This window comes from Haplochromis burtoni, unplaced genomic scaffold (genome assembly GCF_018398535.1).
Source record: "Haplochromis burtoni strain Fernald_Lab_line unplaced genomic scaffold, NCSU_Asbu1 Contig_195, whole genome shotgun sequence".
NCBI classification, from domain to species: Eukaryota; Metazoa; Chordata; class Actinopteri; order Cichliformes; family Cichlidae; genus Haplochromis; species Haplochromis burtoni.
In genome coordinates, this window is record NW_024582556.1 from 577804 (window position 1) to 599105 (window position 21302).

General features: G+C 39.9%; 2 protein-coding genes and 1 long non-coding RNA gene across 4 annotated transcripts in view; 1 reads left to right on the forward strand and 2 right to left on the reverse strand.

Moving 5' to 3' along the window:
- Positions 1-676: 676 nt before the first annotated feature.
- On the reverse strand, positions 677-4612 carry LOC102295701 (POU domain, class 4, transcription factor 1). The gene is made up of 2 exons (XM_005935283.3): positions 3631-4612; positions 677-3161 (listed from the first exon to the last, which is right to left on the reverse strand). Exons 1-2 carry the CDS (start codon positions 3751-3753, stop codon positions 2178-2180), a joined length of 1107 nt encoding a protein of 368 aa, XP_005935345.1. The 5' UTR covers positions 3754-4612; the 3' UTR covers positions 677-2177.
- Positions 4613-5152: 540 nt separating this feature from the next.
- On the reverse strand, positions 5153-11833 carry obi1 (ORC ubiquitin ligase 1). The gene is made up of 6 exons (XM_005935284.3): positions 11695-11833; positions 11401-11536; positions 9032-9123; positions 8645-8866; positions 7813-7901; positions 5153-6780 (listed from the first exon to the last, which is right to left on the reverse strand). Exons 1-6 carry the CDS (start codon positions 11764-11766, stop codon positions 5445-5447), a joined length of 1947 nt encoding a protein of 648 aa, XP_005935346.1. The 5' UTR covers positions 11767-11833; the 3' UTR covers positions 5153-5444.
- Positions 11749-21302, forward strand: part of LOC102296316 — a 39169-nt gene continuing 29615 nt past the window's right edge. Inside the window, exons 1-3 of one of the 2 annotated variants that reach the window (XR_001336772.2) lie at positions 11749-11893; positions 18447-18594; positions 19149-19448. This is a non-coding gene — a long non-coding RNA (uncharacterized LOC102296316). The remainder of the gene's footprint in view (positions 11894-18446; positions 18595-19148; positions 19449-21302) is intronic. The other variant, XR_006055015.1, reaches the window with a different exon arrangement.

The window sequence follows — 21302 nt, forward strand, 5'->3', positions numbered from 1 at the left end:
CTGTCTGAAAATATTGCATTTTATATCAGCAAATCGCGATTAATATTGCATTACATGCTCTTAAAAATTCCTCTTTATGAATGCAGCCGAACGTGAAGCCCCACAAAAAAAAAATTGATATAGCCTATCTGCAAGTTAGGAGTGAACAGAAATATTTGGAGGGGGTAGAGGTCACACAGTGGTCATTTTTAAAAAGAAAATCAACTTTTCTTTTTCTTTTTTCCCTCTCTCTCATTCTCTCTCATTCTCTCTCTCTCACCCTCTTTCTCTCTCTATCGTCTCTCTCTCTCTCTCGCTCTCTCTGGTGTCAGTGCTCAGTTATTCTACTTTAAAACTTCATTAAATGTTGATTGTTGGGCCTGTGTCAATATAGGAAGAAAACTTTTTCCTTTAACAGCCTATTACTCATTAATTCATCCTATTTTATGTTCAGATGTTTAAATAAAAGGTAAGGACAACTAAAATACAGCCTCGCAATTTACTTACTATACCAAATAAATATTATGAGTATAATATAGAAAAAATAAACAAACATTTTAAGTAAAACTTATATTAGTTTATATAATAATAATAATAATAATAATAATAATAATAATAATAATAATAATAATAATAATAATAATAATAGAGAAACTAACGGCGCAAAAATGTAAAATTATACGCATCTAACTTTCAAAAGTTAAACTTTAAACTTTAATATTATCCTCTAAAATTAGGCAAATGTATATACAACCATTATAATGAGTTTTATATCGCTGATTAGAATAAAGCTACGCCATTTAAAACCATACCAAACGCTTTATCACGTGGCCATAGTAATGCGTTAAACTATTGCACCAGCAGTAACCTTGATAATCGTGTGCCGTGCAGGCCGAATCACAACCAGGAAAAGCACAGTTTTCTTTCTTTGATTTATTAGAAGATTGCTGGAACACACCTCCCTGTTGGATTTGGCTTACAGGATGAATAGTACCAATGAAAGTAAGAGGACAACAGAGGAGAGTGGAGAAGTTGTGAAAGAGGGAAGGAGACAGTGGGACATTTTCTCCATGATGCACATGTCGCCGCAGTTTTTGTAAACATACTTTTGTGCACAAAGTAAAATATTACTTACACAACGTTTCCGTAACAGTTAACACGACAAACAACGTGGTGATCTCAATGTGAAAACAGGCATTAAACAGTGACTTACACCATCCACAAAATAAGGTCTAGCAGTAGACAACTCTGCTGTAGGCTATGCAGTGATTCTTCTTCCAATGCATAGAGTGTTTGCACTGCAAACTGAAACACATGAAAGAACGAAAAACCCCTTTTATTGATTGCGATCTCTTCTTAATGATGTAGACAGAGCTATCATGCTCTGATCTGTCTGAAACTTTTCCCAGTGATGCCAATGGTGCAGATAGACCCCCTCCCCCTTATTAATTTTGTTTCCAGAATACAGGAGCTCACCTCTGGTAAGTGATAAAGTGATGTCTGTATATACAAACGCATTTCGACATAGCCGATCTAGAAACCTAAAGGGTCCTTTGTGCAAATTCAAAATAAATATATCTGCAGATGTGACAGCCCACACAGGCTAAATTACTTCCCGTGAATTAGGATTTCATGCAGGCCTGAAAAATAATTATTTTTCCGATAGCCATAAAAAGTTTGCAACTAAATTTCAGTTCGTAGCAGCCTCCAAATAAGAATAAATGAACGGATGAATAAATGAACAGTCATGACTTAGTCTATATCAACGACAGAAAAGATCAAACCCAAACCACATTTAACAATCAGTGAGGTAATTCGTAAATGGCTATACTTCAAAATAACAGGCCTATTCGGAGAAAATAACTCGCTATAGTATCGAGCAAATTACCTCTTTCCACAAGTTTTTTTCTTTTGTTTTCTTTTATTTAAAAGGCAATGTCGACGTCGCTAAACTTTTCCCTGGTAACATCTGAGCCAAGTTTGTGTAATCTGTTATTTGCATACTTCACATTCACCGATAACGTGAAAATAAACAGGATATATGAAGCCTCATAAAATGGGTATCTAAAGTCCATTGTGCACCAGCGTGTAAAATCGCTGGAGACAAAAGACTGAAAATGGTGTCTCGGTGTCCCTTGGTCCCCAAATTCAGTCACACAACTTTTTTTTTTTTTTTTTTAACTTCTCTTCCTCGCCCATCAGTGAGCCGCGGAAAATTTCAACCGCTTCTGCTTCTGTCTTTGGTTACAAAACCACACTCGTACCACATTTTTTTTCAGGTCCAACTTTTCAGCTATAGCTGCTATTTTCTCAGACGACGGTCGAGGTTGTACAGCGAAGTAAGCCTCCAAAGACCTCTTTTCTGGGGCTGCTATCGAGGTCCTCTTGCGTTTCTTTTCTCCTCCGTTGAAAATGTCAGGTTTGCTCATTTTTTCCCTTTGGGCCCCCTCGGCCTCTTCTAGCCAGGCCTGGAGGATGGGTTTGAGCGCAATCATGTTGTTGTGGGAGAGAGTTAAAGACTCGAATCGACAAATTGTACTTTGGCTCAGTGATCCAACGCCGGGGATTTTGAGATTAGCCAAAGCGCTGCCCACGTCCGCCTGTGTCACCCCCAGCTTGATCCTCCGCTGTTTGAAGCGCTCCGCGAAAGCCTCCAGCTCCCTTGGGTCTGTGTCCGAGTCATTAATGGAGGGAAGTCCGTTGTTTGTGAGCCCAGGGCCGCCTTGACCTCCCCCGTGATGGCCCGGTAAGAGCCCGTGGTGGGTGAGAGGTGAGTTCATGCTCATAGCTTGGTGGGAGAGGTGACCCAAACCGTGCATGTGAGAGTGCGGGTGAGCAGAGGTGGAGATGAGCCCACCACCGCCACCTCCGCCGCCACCGCCACCTCCGCCGCCCGCCACGTCGTGCGCACTGGACATTAAGCTGAGAGACGGCGAGCTGATGTGGTCCATAATGTCCGGTGGCTCCAGGTTCTGGTGGTGGTGGTGGTGATGGTGATGATGGTGGTGGGCTAGTGGCACGGTGGATGTCGACGAGCATGGCACCGTGCTCATCGTGTGGTAGGTGGCGTCGGGCTTGAACGGGTGCGTCTTGCCCTGGGACACGGCGATGTCCACGGCCGCCAAAGCCTCAGCCCGAGCCAGCAGCGTCTCATCCAGGCTTGCAAATATGTTACTCTGTAACTGCAAGAGGGGGGGGGATAAAAAAAAAAAAGAAAGACAGAAAGAAAGAGAGGGGGAGAATGAAGGTTTTCAAAATGAGTAAGAAATGGGAAAGGACGTGAAGAAAAAAGGAAGGCGACAGAAAAAAAAAAAGAAAAAAGCATAAATGAATCTGTCAGTCGGGACTTTTGGCGACACATAACAGAGTCGGAGTATTCCTTCAGAAGCGGCAAGTCATAAAAATTAATACAAAAACAGTAAAGCCCGGCGTTGCGTGAGCATGCTTTCAAAAAGATCACAGACTCTTCCAGTGATTGCTGTGGAATACATGAAAAAAACATTAAGTGCGCGTCTTGGCTGAATGTGCCTTGGAGCAGCCCTTGTTATTAGGCACAGACAGCGCTCAGTGCTCAAGCAGCTTAGGCAAGTAACAAAAAAAGAAGAAGAAAAAAAAACAAGGACAAAGCGAAAGTTTTCGGGGATGGTTTACCTGTGGAGTTTGCAGACAGGCTCTCCTTATAGCTTCCGAGCTGGAATGCAGGGTGGTATACTTGTGTTCGGGTAAAGAGGGATGCATGGCGAAGTGCGGCTGTTTGCTGTTCATGGACATCATCTTGGCGAGCTTCTCCAATTAAAGTGCACGGAAAGAAGGGGGATAACGGCTACAAGAGCTAGAAAACAATCACAGACACAGAGTGATCCTTTGCCTATCCAGTAATGACGCAGTGTAGTTCGCTGTATAGTGCGCCGAGTGCAGCCTTGAGCCCGGAGATCACAGAGATGCCTGCAGTCTCTCAGACGCACTTATCTGTCTACTGTTTCCCACTGCTGGGGATGAGAGAGGCTCTTACACCTGAGCGCCTCAGATCTCGTCAAGCCCGTGCTCGGCTGCTCTCGCGAGACATAAACTGCCAGAACAGTGAACAGGCTGACAGATAAAAACTGCTCACAGGGCAGGCAATAACATCTGGAGACTGGATGCCTGCGTTTTTTAAGGGCTCACTCCTCTCCTCCCAGCCACAGAACCTCGCCGTTCCCAGTGCCTGTAGGCCTTATCTTTTAACTGGAGGCCGAATAATATTGACTTTATGCCGCAGAATTGAGCATCTGTCTATTTTAGGCTGGACGTCTGATTTCAGAAAGTTGTTTCCAATCGAGTATTGGGGAAAATATACACACAAAAACACGAGGTCTATATTTAATATGAAATTAATAAATAAGCAATTTTAATCTTGTAGGCATCGGTATAGACATATTAAACAATTTTAATAATGTATTTTTTGTTGTAAAAGTTGTATGGTTTTCCAGTAGTTCTTGGCCCACAGTCCCATTTCTCATATTAACCCTTGGAAATACTGACACCGCCCCCTTTATCATTAGAGCCCATCATCGCCAGATGAGCACTAAACAAATTGATTTAATACACCAGTGTAACCTTGTACACAGTCTTTACCTAAATTAATTAATCCCAATGAATTAACACTTCATTTATTCAAACCACAACGGCTCCCCAATTAAAATTTCATGCAGCGATTAGAGGTATGTGAAATATACACGATATCGTTAAATTTGCATAATAAATAAGGCGCTTTCTGCGCCAATGGATTTAGTGTGCGTGGGGTCTCTAATGTGCGTCGTTACAGGCAGCATGTTTTGCAGTGTTGGTTCCACTTTCAGTGGCGACAAATTTATTACTGGTTTAATGTGTTGCAAAATTACCAGCAAAAATAGAAAAAATATGGACAGTGTGAGGAAAAAAAAAAACAAATGTAACTGGTACACAACATATTAATCCCCAATGCCAGTGATGAGTTACTGGACCAGGCAATGCAAACCATACAGAAAGGCAAAATTAATTTTCATAATTTTTTGACTATTTAATGCATTCCCGTTTCATTTCCTAATATACATTACAACTACTAATTCAGCAATTTTTAATGACAGTCATATTCATCTGTCTTCAGTATTACAAGCCATTAGAAAGTCCAAAGACCATTAGCAGAATACAGAAAACAAGGCTGAAGGTATACTTGGAAAATGTCTCAGCCCCAACTATAGTAGAACAAAACAGCATGGGTTAGGACTACAATGCGATCACCAGTGTGATCAGTGTGCATTAGCACATCACTAATGAGGCCTACAAGCACACTACACAAAAACTATGACATTCCTATCTCGTTTTAGCTTAATTCTTGTAATATTACAAGAGACAAATAACAATAAGTTACACCCTAGCATCACACAATCACCATAACACTGTACCAAGAGTAGTGCACCAGGAACACATGTTTGTTTTGACATTTTTCACATGAGCTTTGAATGTTTGGTGGGACTGCTTATGGTAAAGGGACTGTGGGACTTTCTCTTTATTGGCTGACTGCTGTTCAGCGTGTGTCTGTCTCTTGTTGTGCTCACAGGCTGACCAGCAGTGTAGCCAGAGGAGGAAGAGGAGGGGTTTACAAGATCATGATCTTGGCTTGCTGGAAAGCCAGAGGGACCGGCCTTATTCTCATCCGAAGGATCAAACAGCAAATCAAAAGATAGCTCTTCGGTGTGAGAGGCCCCTCCACAGACGCCACTCTTCCTACCAGAGACTAATGCAGCACAACCTTCTTCTGCTGAACCTTTTGGAGTTTCTTTGTCGTTCAAGATGCTCTCCTTATTGTCACAAGGTTGGTGATTGTTATGCTTGTTGTGCGTCACTGGTTTACCAGCATGGCTTGACAAGGCATTAGGGAATGTTTGAGGCTCTGGAACTAGGGTGTTGTCCATATCTGTGGAAAGACAGGAATCAACAGAGAGCCCTGGACTACAGGAACTCTCACCCTCCAGCATCATGGAGTCCAACTCTGAGATTTTGTTCAGGTAGGCCACATCCATACAGGCCTCACTGGACATGTGGAAACTATCTGACTCATCAACCACAAAATTAGTGGATCCCTTGATAGAGCTTCCTTTACTTGAACCTGTACATGACTGGTCAGAGTTGGATTTGTCCCAGCCTGCCCAGAAGACAGACTTTGAGGACTCCAAGTCATTTGGAGGCAAGCCTTTGGGGAATTTCTCAACACTGTTGAATTGGTTCTCCAGTGTGGTACTGCTCTTATCAGGACTGGGAACCTCTTCAAAATCAAGCCTCCTTAGATAAGACCCAGGTTTAAATGCAACTTTCTTCTCACGGATGCCTGGGCTTCTCAGAGTCAGGGAGCGGAAAGCAGATGATGGAGTACTGGGCAAAAAGTCAGAGGAGGTGCCTTCCGAGGCCTCGTTTTTCTGCTTTCCTGTCAGATTTTTACTGAAATCTTTGTGATCTGCGGATGGCATCAACATCAAACTGTGATTTCTAGAAAATGTCCCACATTCTGCCTCTGGATTGCTGCAGATCAACTTCCTCTCATTGTCACTCAAGCTTCTCATCATCATGTTGACTTTCTGCTGCTTTGTGAGAGTTTCCTTAGCAGCCTTGCAACTCCCACACGCTTCCTGCACTTCAAGAGATTTCTTCTCAGACACCCTGATCCGACTCTCCAGCTCATCAATGTACTGGTCACTGCGCTCAAGAGCCCTTTTCAAGTGGTCCACATCGCGCTGATACTGCTGAATTTTAGCTTCCAGTGCTGCGACTGTGTATCGGCCAAACCTGGCGACAGATCATTTAGTATTTAATTTAGAACAGAAAATTCAACACACCATTTTTTTTGTTAATCTTTGAAATGTAGTCTATTAAAAAAAAAAAATCAAATGTAGAAACTCAACAAAAACTGAGATATAAATAAAAACAACCTTACATTTTTCTTTTGGGGAGAAAAAGATTGTAAATGGCGATTTCACAGAAAAAAAAAAGGGCATCTATGTCACATAGGAGTGACTAATGTCAGCCTGGCTCTGGCTACAACATGAGTCAAAAACTCAGTATTCAACATGCAAATCCTCATTATTAAAACAGAAGTAATCATTTTAAAATCTATAATAACAACCCAGTAAGCCAAGAACACATTATTACTAGAAGATGCTCAGCAGCAAGAGTGGCTGCAAGAGTGGACCTTATCGACTAATGGCAGCAATTGAGTATTACAATGAGAAAAAAAACCAAGGTTCCTCAATTGCAAAATTGACATAGAATAATATTTTTATCTTAACTGTGACTTAAGAAACCCACAAAGGTAGTTATTTACAAAACCTTGCATTGATTTGTAAGTCATCGTATCTTTAATCAAACTCCGGGCTTGGCAGATGTGAGCTTCTTGGTGGTTATGGAAAGTATTACAGTTTAGGATGCATATGTGCTCAAGCACTTCTGTCTGACTGCGCCACCTTTATACTGCAGCAGCAACTCACACCCAAGCTGCATGCTGGGCTGTTTCTCAACCTACTATTTAGTCAATGGCGCAATGTGTGTTGCCCGTCTTCAGTCTGCTCTGATCTGGTCTTGCCTTCCAAAACGTTTCCTCGTCTCATTTGTACCATAGCTACTCCTAACGTGCTGGTGTTACACAAACAGAGGTGCCATCACAGTTCCAGTTGATCTGAGCTGAATTGACTTATTTTAACCTTATTTTAACCTGCTTATGAAAGTGTGATTTTTTTGTGTGTGTGATTTTAAGACTATGCTCAAGTATAAACCTAAAAAGATTCTTAGATAAGGAGGGCAAAGGTTATACATGATACTTACTTCTGAGGAGATCTGCTAGCCACCTCTGCTTTCAGTCTCATGTTTTCTTGCACAAGGTCGACATTTTGAGACCGCAATGTCTTATTTGCCTGAAGGTGGTAAAGTAAACATTATCAAAATATTTCTATTATTAAAAAAAAAACAAAAAAAAACAGCAAGTTACATTATATGGACAAAAGTACTGGACCACACCTGTTAATCTCCATCTAATGTAATTCAAGTATTTTCAGTCCCATTGCCAGAGGTATATTTTAAAAAATACATACAAAATAAAGCACCTGGCCATGCAGACTGCCTTTACAAACATTTCTGGGGAGAGCAAGAAAATAAAAATAAATCGTAAAAAATTGAATTTGAGCGTGATACCATAACAGGATGCCACCACTGCAAGGAATCAGTTTATGAAATTTCTTATTTCCTACATATACAATCGGCACAAAATTTGTTTGACGTGGATTTCAATGGCTGAGCAGCTCCCACATGTGTAATATGTAGGTGGTAGAGAATTTTTGTCCATATATTGTGTGGTAAAACAAGTAATCGAGCGCAATAAACTTTGAAGCAACGTCCATTTAGCTTTACTTGGAATACAAGAATCAAGCAGGTAAAAAAAAAATAATACTACCAGAACGCTTTTCCTTATATAAAGTAATAAATCTGAATAATTACATGCAATTAACATGTCTACTTTCAACTGTTTCATTAAAACACTCTTTAGACAACTAAAATACCGAACAGTGAACTAACTGCATCTATCAGAAAACGGTGAATTCCTGCTTTAAGGGTCAATTTACTGAAACCTGTAATGTCCTAAATGTTACAGGCTTCATACCTCTTTGAGCTTATCCATGTCTTTCTTTACTTTATCACAGACATCTGTGGCTGCTCGCAGCTTGTTTGTCCACTCCTCCAGGACAAATGGAGCGACCCTTTGTTCATCCAGTTGCACTATATTAATGCTGCAGGGATCCAAAGCAGTCTTCAGTTGCTCCTCCAAGCTTTGATTTTTGGTTTTCAGCTCCTCGTTTTCTCTCATGAGCCCTTCAATTTCCTCCTGTTAGAGAGAGAGAGAGAAAAAATATCATTTGGAAATAATGATATCGAGTGAGATACTAATACAGCTGTGATTATACTTTTATTAACTCTTTTTTTCTAAACGACTGTAAATAATAAACATAGGAAAGCATACTAAACATAACAGAGCACGTCAAACCAATACCTCATACTCGTGTAAAATTAATTCCCCTCTCGTTTTTCTGAGACATTTTCTCACAGAAGGACTATCACTGTGATCACCCTCATTTGTTCCTCCTGTAACACAAGCACACAAGTACAGTAAATGATTAACACAATAGACCACAAAACACATTTAAGTAATGTTCCAAGTAACATCAGCTGGCTTTTATGTGGTTTTGTTGTTACCTTAGCACAACATTACAGTAATAAAGAGGCAAGCGTAAAACTGAAGAACATTCAAGGCTTGAGGTGCTGCCATTTAAAATGCAGGCAAATTTATAGTGCACAGGGAAATTGTGACTGATTTTCACAAGAGAAGACCATCATTTGTAACATTCCTTTTAATAATTTGCTCACATGTTCTCTTTTTAGCACAAAGATTGTTTATTTGGTAAATACATCTTAAAAAAAAAAAAAAACAAGACCAAATTGGGTTAAAGGAAATCTCTAAAATGATCTATCTCTTTATTTTAATCTTTTCACATGTTCCTGTCTCACGTCTTTATGGTATAGCTTCAACAAGGTGCTGGAAATATTCCTCTGAGATTTTGGTCCATGTTGAAATGATAGCATCACACAGTTGCTGCAGGTTTGTTGACTGAACATCCATAATGTTAATCTCCCATTCCACCACTTCCGAAAGGCGGATTAAGATCTGGTGACTGTGAAGGCCATTTAAGTACAGTGAACTCATTGTAATGTTTGAGAAATCAGTCTGAGCTTTATGACATGGTGTGTTATCCTACTGAAAGCAGCCACCAGAAGAGGAGTACTCTGTGAGTACTCAAAGTGGTGCACTTATCAGCAAAAACACTCAGGTAAGGCTGTGATGCTTAAACAATTCTCAGCTGATACTAGGAGAGTCAAAGTGTGTCAAGAAAATATCCTATGTGCATTTACACCAACGGCAGCCAGAAAACAGTTTATTCAAGGCAGGATGGATCCATTCATGTTGTTTTCACCAAATTCTGACCTACCATCTAAATATCAAAGCAGAAGACTCGAGACTCAGCCAACAATTTCCCAGTCTTCTGCTGTCCCGCTGTGGTGAGCCCATATCAATTGTTGCCTCAGTTACTTATTCACAGCTGATAGGAGCGGCACCTGGTGTTTCATCCGTTTCAATGTTGGACTTATTGTGCATTCAGAGATGCTCTTCTTCACACCTTAGTTGTAGCAAGTGGTTATTTGAATTACTGTTGCTTTCTTGTCAACTCTAAGCAGTCTGGTTTTTCATCTGATCTCTTGCATCATTATGGCATTTTTAATCAGGGAAAATGGGACTCACTGGATATTTTCTCTTTTTCAGACCATTCTCTATAAACCTTACAGATGTTTGCGTGGGAAAATCCCAGCAACCATGTTACATTTAAAGTCACTTAAATTACATTTTTCCCCATTCTGATGCTCTATTTTAACTTCACCAGGTTCGCTTGACCACATCTCTGAGTCTAAATGGATTGTGTTGCTCTCATGTAACTGATTAGATATAGATATATGCATTAGATAAATGCATCAACAAGTGTATCTAATCAAGTAGCCAATGATTGATATTAAAATTCCAACGGTACAGGTGAAACAACTGCAATAATAAAGTCTTTGTTTTTGCAAGAAACAGCTCCGTGAATGACTGAAACAATCAAGTCTGAATCAAGTTTTTGGGGCTAAGCTTAGCTACTGCATGTCTGCATGTCAGTGAGTACTGTCTGGTATTGTTACAAAGAAATCCAAACTGATCTGCCAACAAAAATAGAGAGTAAATGCTGGAAAACAGCAGGGTTGTATGATTAAAACTAAATACATAAAATTCATATATTCAAATATGCCTCACACAAGTTCAAAGGAAACCTAAAACATTTATTTTTCAGTACAACTGTCTTAGATATATCACCTCGTGCTACCTTTGCCTGCATAAACTGTAGCCAGTTTGTTTTATGGATAAGGGAATACAGTTTTACAGACTGCAGGTAAGCCTGCAGTAAGAAAATCAACAGTTTTCCAATAAGCATTTGGAAAGGATGGATCCCCCAGCCCCTGTCAAACGCTTAAACACTGCAAACAATGCTTGCGTTCATAAAGGAGTTATTTTTATGCTGACTTACTCTGAAGCTGCAACAAGCAATCTCACTAAATATGATCCAACTTGCTTTATTAACTGAAATCGTCAACTTGGGGATATTACTAACAAAACAAACGTCACGGCTCATAGAAAGTTGCCTGCAAAACTTGAGGCCGTGCTTTGTTGGGAGCACAATGAAAAGAAGACTCAGCTGTGAGATGCTGCAGGCAGGCAGATCACCTCTTCTCTTCTGCTTCAAGCCTGCTTTCCTTTGTTTGCCCGCAACTACTCACCGATGATTTCCCTGCAGGGGTTCTCTGTTGTGATGGGGACTCTGCAGGTGGGACACTGGTTAGCTTTCTTTAACCACATTTCCATGCAGGATGAACAGAACACGTGGTGGTTGGAACAAATAACCGGCTGCCTAACCTGCACCGAGAAAAACACGAGCAAATTAACCCACTAGCACAACCAAACACAACAAACAACGGTCACCTCCGTTTAACTCATGTAGGAAACAGTTTGCCTAGTTTGTTTACCAAACCATAGGCGCTAACGAGGAGGTAAAACAATCGAACGACGCTTACCTTTCCGAGGCATATCTGGCAGGAAATTGGCAGAGTGAGAGAGAGGGTAGATGCCTGGTAGTTCAGAGCCATTTTTCATTAAAAATGTAACTCACTTCCCTGAAGAGGTACAAATCTCCCACCAAACCGCTGCGTCGCGCGCCGAGCTTCACAACTACAGAAACCCAGAGGGGTCAAAAGGCGGTACTTCGCGAAACAGGTACAGTTGCCCTTCACCCGTAATTTTATAACATTAAAATTATGTCTTCTTCACTTGGTTTGACAGTGAAGAAGACACACACAAGTATCTTGTTGTAATGTATTCTAGTCACGGCTAAACCAGGGCACAGTAGCTTTATCACTTGCCAGTGTTTAAGCAAACTATTGTTATTTTAAACCGGAAATAGAAAAGCGTTAGAAGTAATGTGGACTCTATTTGATAAATGTACGTCCAATATTGGTGAAGGCGATAAAACCAGACATTACACCTGTCTGTGGTTCATTCAGTATTGTATATACATACTTTATACATTTTTTAAAAAGTATTTTCCTTCTCCTGACTTTATTTTGCATATTTGTCATGCTTACATGTTTTAGATTTCAGAGACGTTTTAATATCAGACAAACATAAACTAAGTTACTACAAAATTCAGTTTTAATTGATGAGTTATTAAGGGGAAAAACTATCCAAACCTACTTGGCACTATGTGAAAAATTAACTGCCTGCTATCATAAATTAACTGTGATTAACCTTTTTTTTTTTAAACATGCTCATGTTCAGTTTCACTAGCCACTGCCAGGCCTGAATGCTGCCAGACCTGTTAAATACACCACTTAAATGGAACCTGTCTGATAAAGTTGACCAAAAAGGCTCACACAAAGGCTCATCTCACAGTATCCAAAAACATCTTGATGATCCCCAAGACATCTGGGATAATATTTGAACTGACAGGACAACAGTTGGGAGTTTAGAAGGTTTTATGCCATTAAATGTGGCATAAAACTAACACAGCATTTCATAAAGAGAACATCACATCAACACTCTGCCTAACATGGTGGTGGTAGTGTCATGGTCTGGGACTGCTTCCAGTTCCATTGATGGAACCATGAATTTGGCTCTCTAACAAAAAACCTACAAAGAGAATGTCCATCCATCAGTTCACGCCCTGAAGTTCAAGTTCACTTGGACAGTGATCTAAAACGCAACGAGCGGGTTGACCTCTGAATAGCTTTAAAAGAAGGTTTGGAGTGAGCTAATAAGAAGTCTGGACCCAAATCAGATTGAGATGCTTTGACAGGTCCTTGCTGCTTGAAAACTCTCCAGTGTGTTTGAATTAAAATAACTCTGCAAAGAAGAGTTAGCCAAAATTCCTCCACAGTGATGTGAAAGCTTCATTGACAGTTATTGCAGAGGCTTGATTGCAGTTCTAGGCGCCAAGGGTGGCACAATCAGTCATTAGGTTTCCGGGGGTAAATACTTTTTCACACAGAGCTAGGTAAGTTTGGATATTTTTTTTCCTGAATAAATAAAGTCATAGTTTAAAAACTATGATTTTTTATTTTTTTTACACAGCTTATATTTGTCTGATATTAACCTCCTAAGACCCGAACTCTTTCATGGCATGCATATTTAATTTCTCTTTGCTTTTTGGGCTGTTTGGGACCTGATGAATTTAAAAACAAAGAATTACCAGTTGCTGTTTTTTACTTGATTTTTGTTTCTGAGAAAAATGAGATCCACATATTAAATTTCGATAGAACAGTGACAGTATAATGTCCTCGTGAGTGGATAAGAGCAAAATTTTGTATTTTGGTCTAGACATCCCAAAATGTGATGTCCACATATGTGGACACCAGATCCTAGGAGGATAAAATCTGTTCCGCAAGAAAAAGAAATAAAAAGAAATCAGAAACATGGCAAATATGTTTTCACAGCTGTGTATACAAGATGGATGTGCCTTCCAGGCCTGAAAGATGAAACCACGGTTTAATAGCCTTAAACCTTTGTTGTGGCAATAAGAAGACCTCTCATCAGGTTTTAAACGAAGTCCAGTTGTACTAAAGTCTGTGGGAAAATGACAGTTTGGGTTCTCATGTCTGTGACCCCAGTAAACACTTTCAATCACTAGTTTCAGGTCTTATTAAATACATTATCTACACTATCTACAATATGTTCCCCATTAGAGCCAGGAGGCCTATTGCTAAGTTGAGAGCAATCCGCTGGTGCCTTGCTACAGTATCTTTACTTCACATAACAGTGTGTTTAAAGGATTCTTTTAAGGTTGTACTTTATTAATTCCTTCTTTAGTTTGACATCATGGAAACCATGATGTCAAACTAAAGAAGAGAGATTAAAAAAATGCAATGTATTTTTTTTTTACATATTACAAAACATGTTTTACAAATGTTTGTAAGAACTCACTGTGGAGACCCCAAGCAATGAGTCCTAATGACTTTAGACCTAACAGAAATGCATTGATTATTGGTGCTCCAAATAGAGAGCTCATTTAAGAAAGCTTGTATGTGTTGAGGATCCATTGATGATTACAACAACAGTACTTAACTTTTTTTCACATATTATAGGTCTTCTGTCTGAATTAATACATTGGGGTTATCATCAATAATTAGTTGGGAAAGCAAACCCAATTTAACATATCATCATTTTTTTCCATATAGTTTAAAACGTGATTTCCTATTTTCAAGTTTACTATGTTGTATTTGGGAAAGTTGCACATCACTGCATTTTGCAATGCAAATATGACCATGTGTGCATATGATGCAAACTACAACATTTTTCTTTCACAGAATACACTCCTGGATTTGATGGGCAAGGCAGCTGTATTCCCTATAAAAATCTATAAAGCTACCTTTCATCCAGGGGAATGCTGAAATTTTGGATGTATAATTTGCATGCCACAGATTATACTGGTAAATTATTTTAAAAATGAACTTCCAAAATAAAGTCCTGAAAGAGGCTTCAATGGTTCAGTGTAGTAAGAAAAATGTAATAATAAAATATTAACTTTTCATATACACAGCAGCACAACTGCTTTCTATTTGGGTTACACTGTAAACAAATATAGCTGTTCTCTAGTAAACTCACTACACATTGAACTTCTGGCAAAACTTTAAGTAAAGAATGATTAACTGGGTAGAAATTATTAAGAAAATTGGTCACTATAGGTCAATACACTCCCAGTAAAAACAAGATATTTAGCTTCGAATTTCCATCTTTATAGTTATTGTAAAATGATAATTCACAGCAACGTACAAAGATCAAGGGGGGGGGGATGCGTGACAGAAACTAACTGCAAATTGAAAATCTCTTAAATAGATGCCACAAATATCTCATTCATTCAGTTAGAAAACGATTGCATTGCAATATTTTGTGATGCCTAAATGATCTAATTTATAAATAACAATACAGAGTGACCAAATATTAGCATAATTTTCACTACAAGTATTTCAAATTACATCTGCCCCACAGCTTAGCCCCACAAAGCCATTACTCATATCTAAACCAACATGTCCTGTGCACATTGCATCTTAAGCCAGGACATCTTCTCAAGATCTAATATGATTAGAATTGACTGACTTCAAAATAACCTTGTACACTGATCCCAGTTTGAAAACATCACCAGTACTTGTTTGATTGTTTAGTGGTCTGTTAGGTGGATCACAGGCTTCCATGTGTTCTCACTCATTTTTCATACCACCAGAGAACATTTGGAGTAAATGTACGTAATGAATATGTTTAAGTTAAATCAGTTAGAGAGCAACATCAGTGTAGAATCAATTTAAATGCCATTATTCAATGTTACTCTTCATTATCCCTAAACAATGAGAATATTTTAATGTATACAGACTTCTGAAGGAGAGGCAGCAGGAACATATTCAAATATTTTTAGTAACTGTATCCGATTGGACTGAAAAAAAAACCAATGTGGATGTTATGTGCAAGCTTTCATATAATTCTATATTAATCCCTGCATTGAAAACAACTTCAAAGTACGCCTTACACACAAGATGCTGTCAGAGGCACTTTCCAGTGTGCCACAGCAAACCTGCAAATCTGTAAAAGAAGTGGTTAATGAATTTACTTCAGGGCAACTTGTCCTAAAATAACCAATATCAGGCCAAAATGAAAGAAATACCCATTGTCCCACTGCGATTGCTTTGCTTTGCAACAGGCCGGCCATTAATTGGTGACAGTCAATTAATCACAGACGGCACAGACGGCTGCATCTATTGATCTTGTCCCAGCACTTATTTTTCATCCCTAAATGACACCGATTGCCATATTTGACCAGCATGTGTAATGGACAGTGAAGAACCAATGACCCAAGTGTCATTCTTGTCACTGGTCGGGATCTCGATCCCTTCCCCCATCTCTGGCAAATAGCATCTTTACCATTTAGCTGGGAAAGGTTTAGACTGCCCTAAGAGCACAGCAGCGAAACAGTGTGCTCTGGTGCTCAGATGACCTTTTCTGTTTAAGGCTTAATCTCTGACAAATGCTTGCTTTAATTAGCCTGATACCCCCTGCCTAGACTGCCTCCCCACCCTCCCTCTCTCCCTCGGCATGTAGTGTTCTGCTTTTCTTTCTCTCTTTTCAATTTGACTTTTGGAAATCCTCAAACCTGAAAAACCTTCCCTCTGTGTATTGCTATTTTATTGGAAAAATATTAAGTGTCTTTTTTCAACACATAATTGTGATCATGGGATTTCAGGATATCTTCCAGGATATTATTCAGCACACTCTAGTTTATTTAGCTCAATAATACGAAATAAGTGCACATAATGAATGTCTAGGACTTGAATTTGAAAGTGTGTCCACAGAACAAAGCACAAGGAAAGCAGTAGGTTTCAGGTCAGGATTTGTTGGAGTAAAGATTAGCCAGGGCACATTAGGAGGCTTAAGATAACACACAACAGCAACCTGCATGCCTCATCTATCGATCAGGCTCTATCAGAGACGGGGGAGTGTGTGTATGTGTGCAAATTCAAGAAAACGACAGATGGTTTATGCTTTCAACAACCGTAAAGTACTCGAAAGTACCCCTAAGTAATGTCATAATTTAATATAGAAATTGTGTAATATTTGTAGAAAATGAATATGTCAATTGCACAAGAAGAATCTGATGCAGAGTCTTCTGATTGTCTAGATTAAACTGGGCAAATGTTGCTGAACTGTTTATAATACTGTTGAAATCAATTCCTCTCACAGCCTCTGCTTCACCCAGAGACTGCACAAGACCATGCATCCTTTCCACTGCAGGAGCAAACACAAGAAAAAGAGATGCATGGCTACAAATCCCTGTTTTATTGGAAAGGGGCCTAATTATTAGGATGTAAGTCAGGCTGTGACTGGAGGGCCGTCTCCTTGATGCGGGCCCGGTTTATATTTATCCCCTTCTCTGCAGCTACAGCAGCAGTGCCACCATCACTACCAGCAGTGTGTGGCGCTTTTATTAGATCGCCCACAGGCAGGTTCAGCCCTGTCACAGTCACACACATTCAAGCATACACTCACACACACACAGCCTGCAGGACCGGCAGCCAGTTGAGTCCCCTCCACAGCAGAGTTGCCCTGCATCCCCATGCAGAGCCCCACATGGGCCCATGGGACAGTGGAGGGAGGGAGCGGGTATTATGGTAATACTATGGCCTGCTGCTCCCTTCCCCTCTCCTGCAGCACAGCTGGGAAAGACCATCATTACAAGTATTGTAGCAATCTGTTTAAGAGGGACACATTGGAGAGATTGGGTGACAGAGAGAGGATGAGTGCTGCATACATAGATCACATAAAATATGATTTAAATGTGTGTGAGGGGACCAGGAATAAAATGCAAAACTTGTTATGAACACCTTATATCAAGTCTACTGTCAGAATGGCCAGCTGTAAATCTCTATTTTCCCCTTTTTTACTTTTTTATTTTATTAAAGGTTTCTCGTGTTGAGCTGGTCATATCTCAAGATAGGGGGCCTGTGGCACATAAGGAATAAATAGGACATAAAGTACTTGAATCTCTAATGCCTCATATAGCTTTACCAATCCATATTGTAGTGTGTCACAGGCTAGAAATCCATTAGAAAACGTCTGAAATCAAACAGCCCTGAAATGGTGCGACCACACTGCTGTTAGGGTCAAATTACCCTGATTTCATGTACAAATTCACTAACCAATTATTTAAGGACACAAATCGAGTACAGGAGGTATTCCTGTGAAGGTAACCCCTTACATCGCATATCTCACCGTATCAGTTTGAATAGCAATAGGTTAATGATTATATATCAAGGACGTCTGATCAGAATAAACAGCCTACTCCACTATTCTGGGAGAAGATTAGACCTTTGACAGAGCAGTCACTCACTGTCGGATTAGGCTGCTCAAAGCCATCCATCTACTTGTCTTGTTTTGGAGCAAAAAAGAGCAGGCTGTGAATCAGAGCCTTCCTTAGACTCCATCATCCTCACAGCATTTTTAGGAAACAGAGATATCCATTACATCCTCTTTCTCACCCCCCCCCCCCTTCTTCTTCCCCCTGCCCTCCTTCTCGTTCTATTTCCAGCTCAGTTTTGAACAGAAAGTTCGATTGATAAAGCACAGAATCTATAAGCGCACGCACAGAGGTGAAGGGTTATTGAATATTCTGAAGACGAACTATTAAAAATGCATATTATCTCATTATTCCTGCTGCCAAATAACTCGAAACTGTATATGCCAGAAGATGGAAAATGGCTCTCCTTGTCTTCTTTTCTTGACCTGACAGAGGGCGCATGAAGAGGAGACAAGGGAGGGAGCAGAATGGTCTTTTAAAAACTGCTTCACTGCACTAATGTTCCTGAAACCTGAGCTCTTATTGGATCTGAAGGGCATTATAAGACAAGGCATCCTCCACCCTCTACCCCTGTTTAAAGGTGAGTGTATTACTGACTTCCTCACAGCAGCAGTTGGTGAGAACGCGCTGTTTATTGGTGATGTCACATTATTTTCTTTTGTAAAAACAGCCACTGAGAGGGCTGGTGAAATAATGTTCAGAAAAGACATTTGTCAGCACTTACCCTCCCCCTGCGCCTCACTCTTAGCACACACACACACATTCACATACTCTCTCTCACATGTGCACACACACACACATACACACACACCAGGAGGCCTTATTAATTATTTGTAGCCACTTGACTTCATATTGTGCTTCCAGTGGCTTGGTCAAAGATTATAATTACCACTTCCCTGTTTGTATCATTTTCCATCTCCTGTGCTTTTAGTGCAGTATTACTTCTCTTGTCCCCCTCTCTCTCCTCTTCCTCCCTCTCTCCCCGTATACACAAGACCAAAAGTGCAGGCACATCATTTATTGATAAGACAAAAAGAATGTAATGAAATTATCAATGTTCTTGAATTAATTATGAACATGATTAAGAAAGCTAAAATCTCAGGAGCCAGTCTCTCATTACCCATTCACTCTTAGGGATTGCTTTCATTCAGGGAAGGAGAGGCGAAAAAGCCTTCCAGCAGAGCCCACTCCGGCTCAGCTCTTCTCCCCGTGTGCCTGTCCCCTTGTCTCTGCTTGCCAGGCCAGTTGACCAACCCTCCGACAAACCAGCCACCTGCCCGCCTGGACGGCTCTCTCGCGCCCAGGCTTGTTACTGTGAGGTAGTCAGACGCAGCTAGCTGCCTCGTGGCCTCTGACATTTGCGTGGGAAAAAAAAAATGAGGATGTGCTCAACTTTCCTCTCCTACACCTGCGATCGCGCTCTGGGGTCTCAAGGTAAGTGAAACTTTTGTCATTAGACTTAAACGGTTTAAGTTATCAGTTGTAGCTGTGTTTTCCACACATGTCTATGTGTCTGTTAACTGCTACAAGAAATAACTTTCACTATATCATATCAGTGAGAGTGAGTGCTTTCTTCATCTTATTTTACAGGGAAAATTAGAACAACATAACTATATTGCTAACTAAGAAAATACATTATGCATTACTTTCAGCAGACTTTCAGCAGCTTGACTAGAAAAACAGAATTTGTGGTAAATCATCACCTGTGTAAGACAATAGTAAAATAGACATTATAATGCATATTGGATATTACAAGTTAAATTAAGAATCTTTTACTTATGCAGTCCGTTCATTTGATTCTGTTTGATTTTGTCACACCAGTGTTACAGTGGCAGTCTGTAACGCCTTCTGCAGTGATTTAATTTAAGAGCTGTCTGTTTCCACCGTGCAGTTTATGGTTGATATGAAGTGAACTGCTCTACCTCTATCACAAAACTATGCGCCCGAATAAATATGACATCCTGGTGACTAAAACAAAATGTAGTACATGTAATTTTTACCTTTTAAATAATCAAATGTATTTGCAATGATGCATTTGTGATTATTTTTGTAGAGCATGCCCACTTTGTATCAATGAGTGTAATTTCTCATGATGTTTAACTCATTTCAGCAGCTATTTATCCATTTATATTCAGTGAGAGCAACAGAAATGCTCAGCGAGAGCTACGTATATTTGGTTCACTCGAGCTTTCTTTTGCTCTGTCACACGGGACAGTATATGGAGCAATACTCCCCAAAGTATTGGGAGTTTCAAACAAAGTCTCTCTTTTCTGTCTTTCTAGCTTTCACTACATGTGCACACTCTTACACACTCTCAACTACAACCCTGCACACACACACACACACACTTAACCATACTGTAGATATAGAAATATAAACCTAAGCCTTTTTTTTTTACTCACACCACAGTCCAAATAGAAATCAGACAAACCTACATATGGAAACACCACAGTATATTCACACTAATGTGCACACAGCTTATTCATCTCACAATGATTCGTGTTATTTTATGGCACTCTGAAGTTAACCATTAAGTGATAAGCAATTTAAGGTGAAATACAAGAGATATTCAGGCTTATACTTTTTACTGACAGCGAGAGCTTTGTGGGAAATTTAAAAAAAAATCCTAAAGTGAGATATGTGGAGCATTCCTTTTTTCTTTCTCAAGAATTAATATTATTCTTGACTTCTCTGTCAGAATTTAAAAAAAAAAAGACCCACTTGAAGGAAACAAAAACAAGAGAGAAAAGGAGAGACATCTTAGGGGTTAATGGCATTCCTCCTGTCCTAGCGATTGATCCAAGTATTGGATCGCCCATAAAGCTGCAGTTACTGGATATTACCCGCTATCGGCCTGCAGTGATGGCCTGGATAAGAAGTGCTTACCAAAGAGGATGCTCCTTCAGGGCAGATACAGTTTCCCAGCCCTCTGGGAACAACAACCACATGCCTGCTGCTTGCTCAGGAACTTTCTTCCTCATTGAGTAAATCCAGGGCTCTTATCAAGTTACTGGCCTAGTGAACTGCTCAAAAAATGTTTAAACCTCCTTAAATTTTTGAGCTGTGTTGGGAAAGAGCAGTAATCAAAAGGCACCTGTGTTTCATAGATAAGGGTGTTGATTGTTTGGTTTGGTTTTTATGTCGGATGAAATGGGGGTTATCGCAGATTCAGATCTGAGCAGAATGCACTTTTGCTGATTTTTACTGGGTTCACTTGCAAAGTTGCTGAGGAACCCATAACAGAACTGTATGTACTTAAAAGAAGTTTACTTTGTTTCCACCAGACAT

Coding starts and splice junctions, on each gene's coding strand:
- obi1 (XM_005935284.3), bottom strand. CDS start 11,766: ATGGCTCTGAACTACCAGGCATCTACCCTCTCTCTCACTCTGCCAATT. Junction 11,537..11,694: donor GCCAGATATGCCTCGGAAAG/GTAAGCGTCGTT, acceptor TTCTCGGTGCAG/GTTAGGCAGCCGGTTATTTG. Junction 6,781..7,812: donor GCTAGCAGATCTCCTCAGAA/GTAAGTATCATG, acceptor ATCTGTCGCCAG/GTTTGGCCGATACACAGTCG.
- LOC102295701 (XM_005935283.3), bottom strand. CDS start 3,753: ATGATGTCCATGAACAGCAAACAGCCGCACTTCGCCATGCATCCCTCT. Junction 3,162..3,630: donor CCTGTCTGCAAACTCCACAG/GTAAACCATCCC, acceptor CCCCTCTTGCAG/TTACAGAGTAACATATTTGC.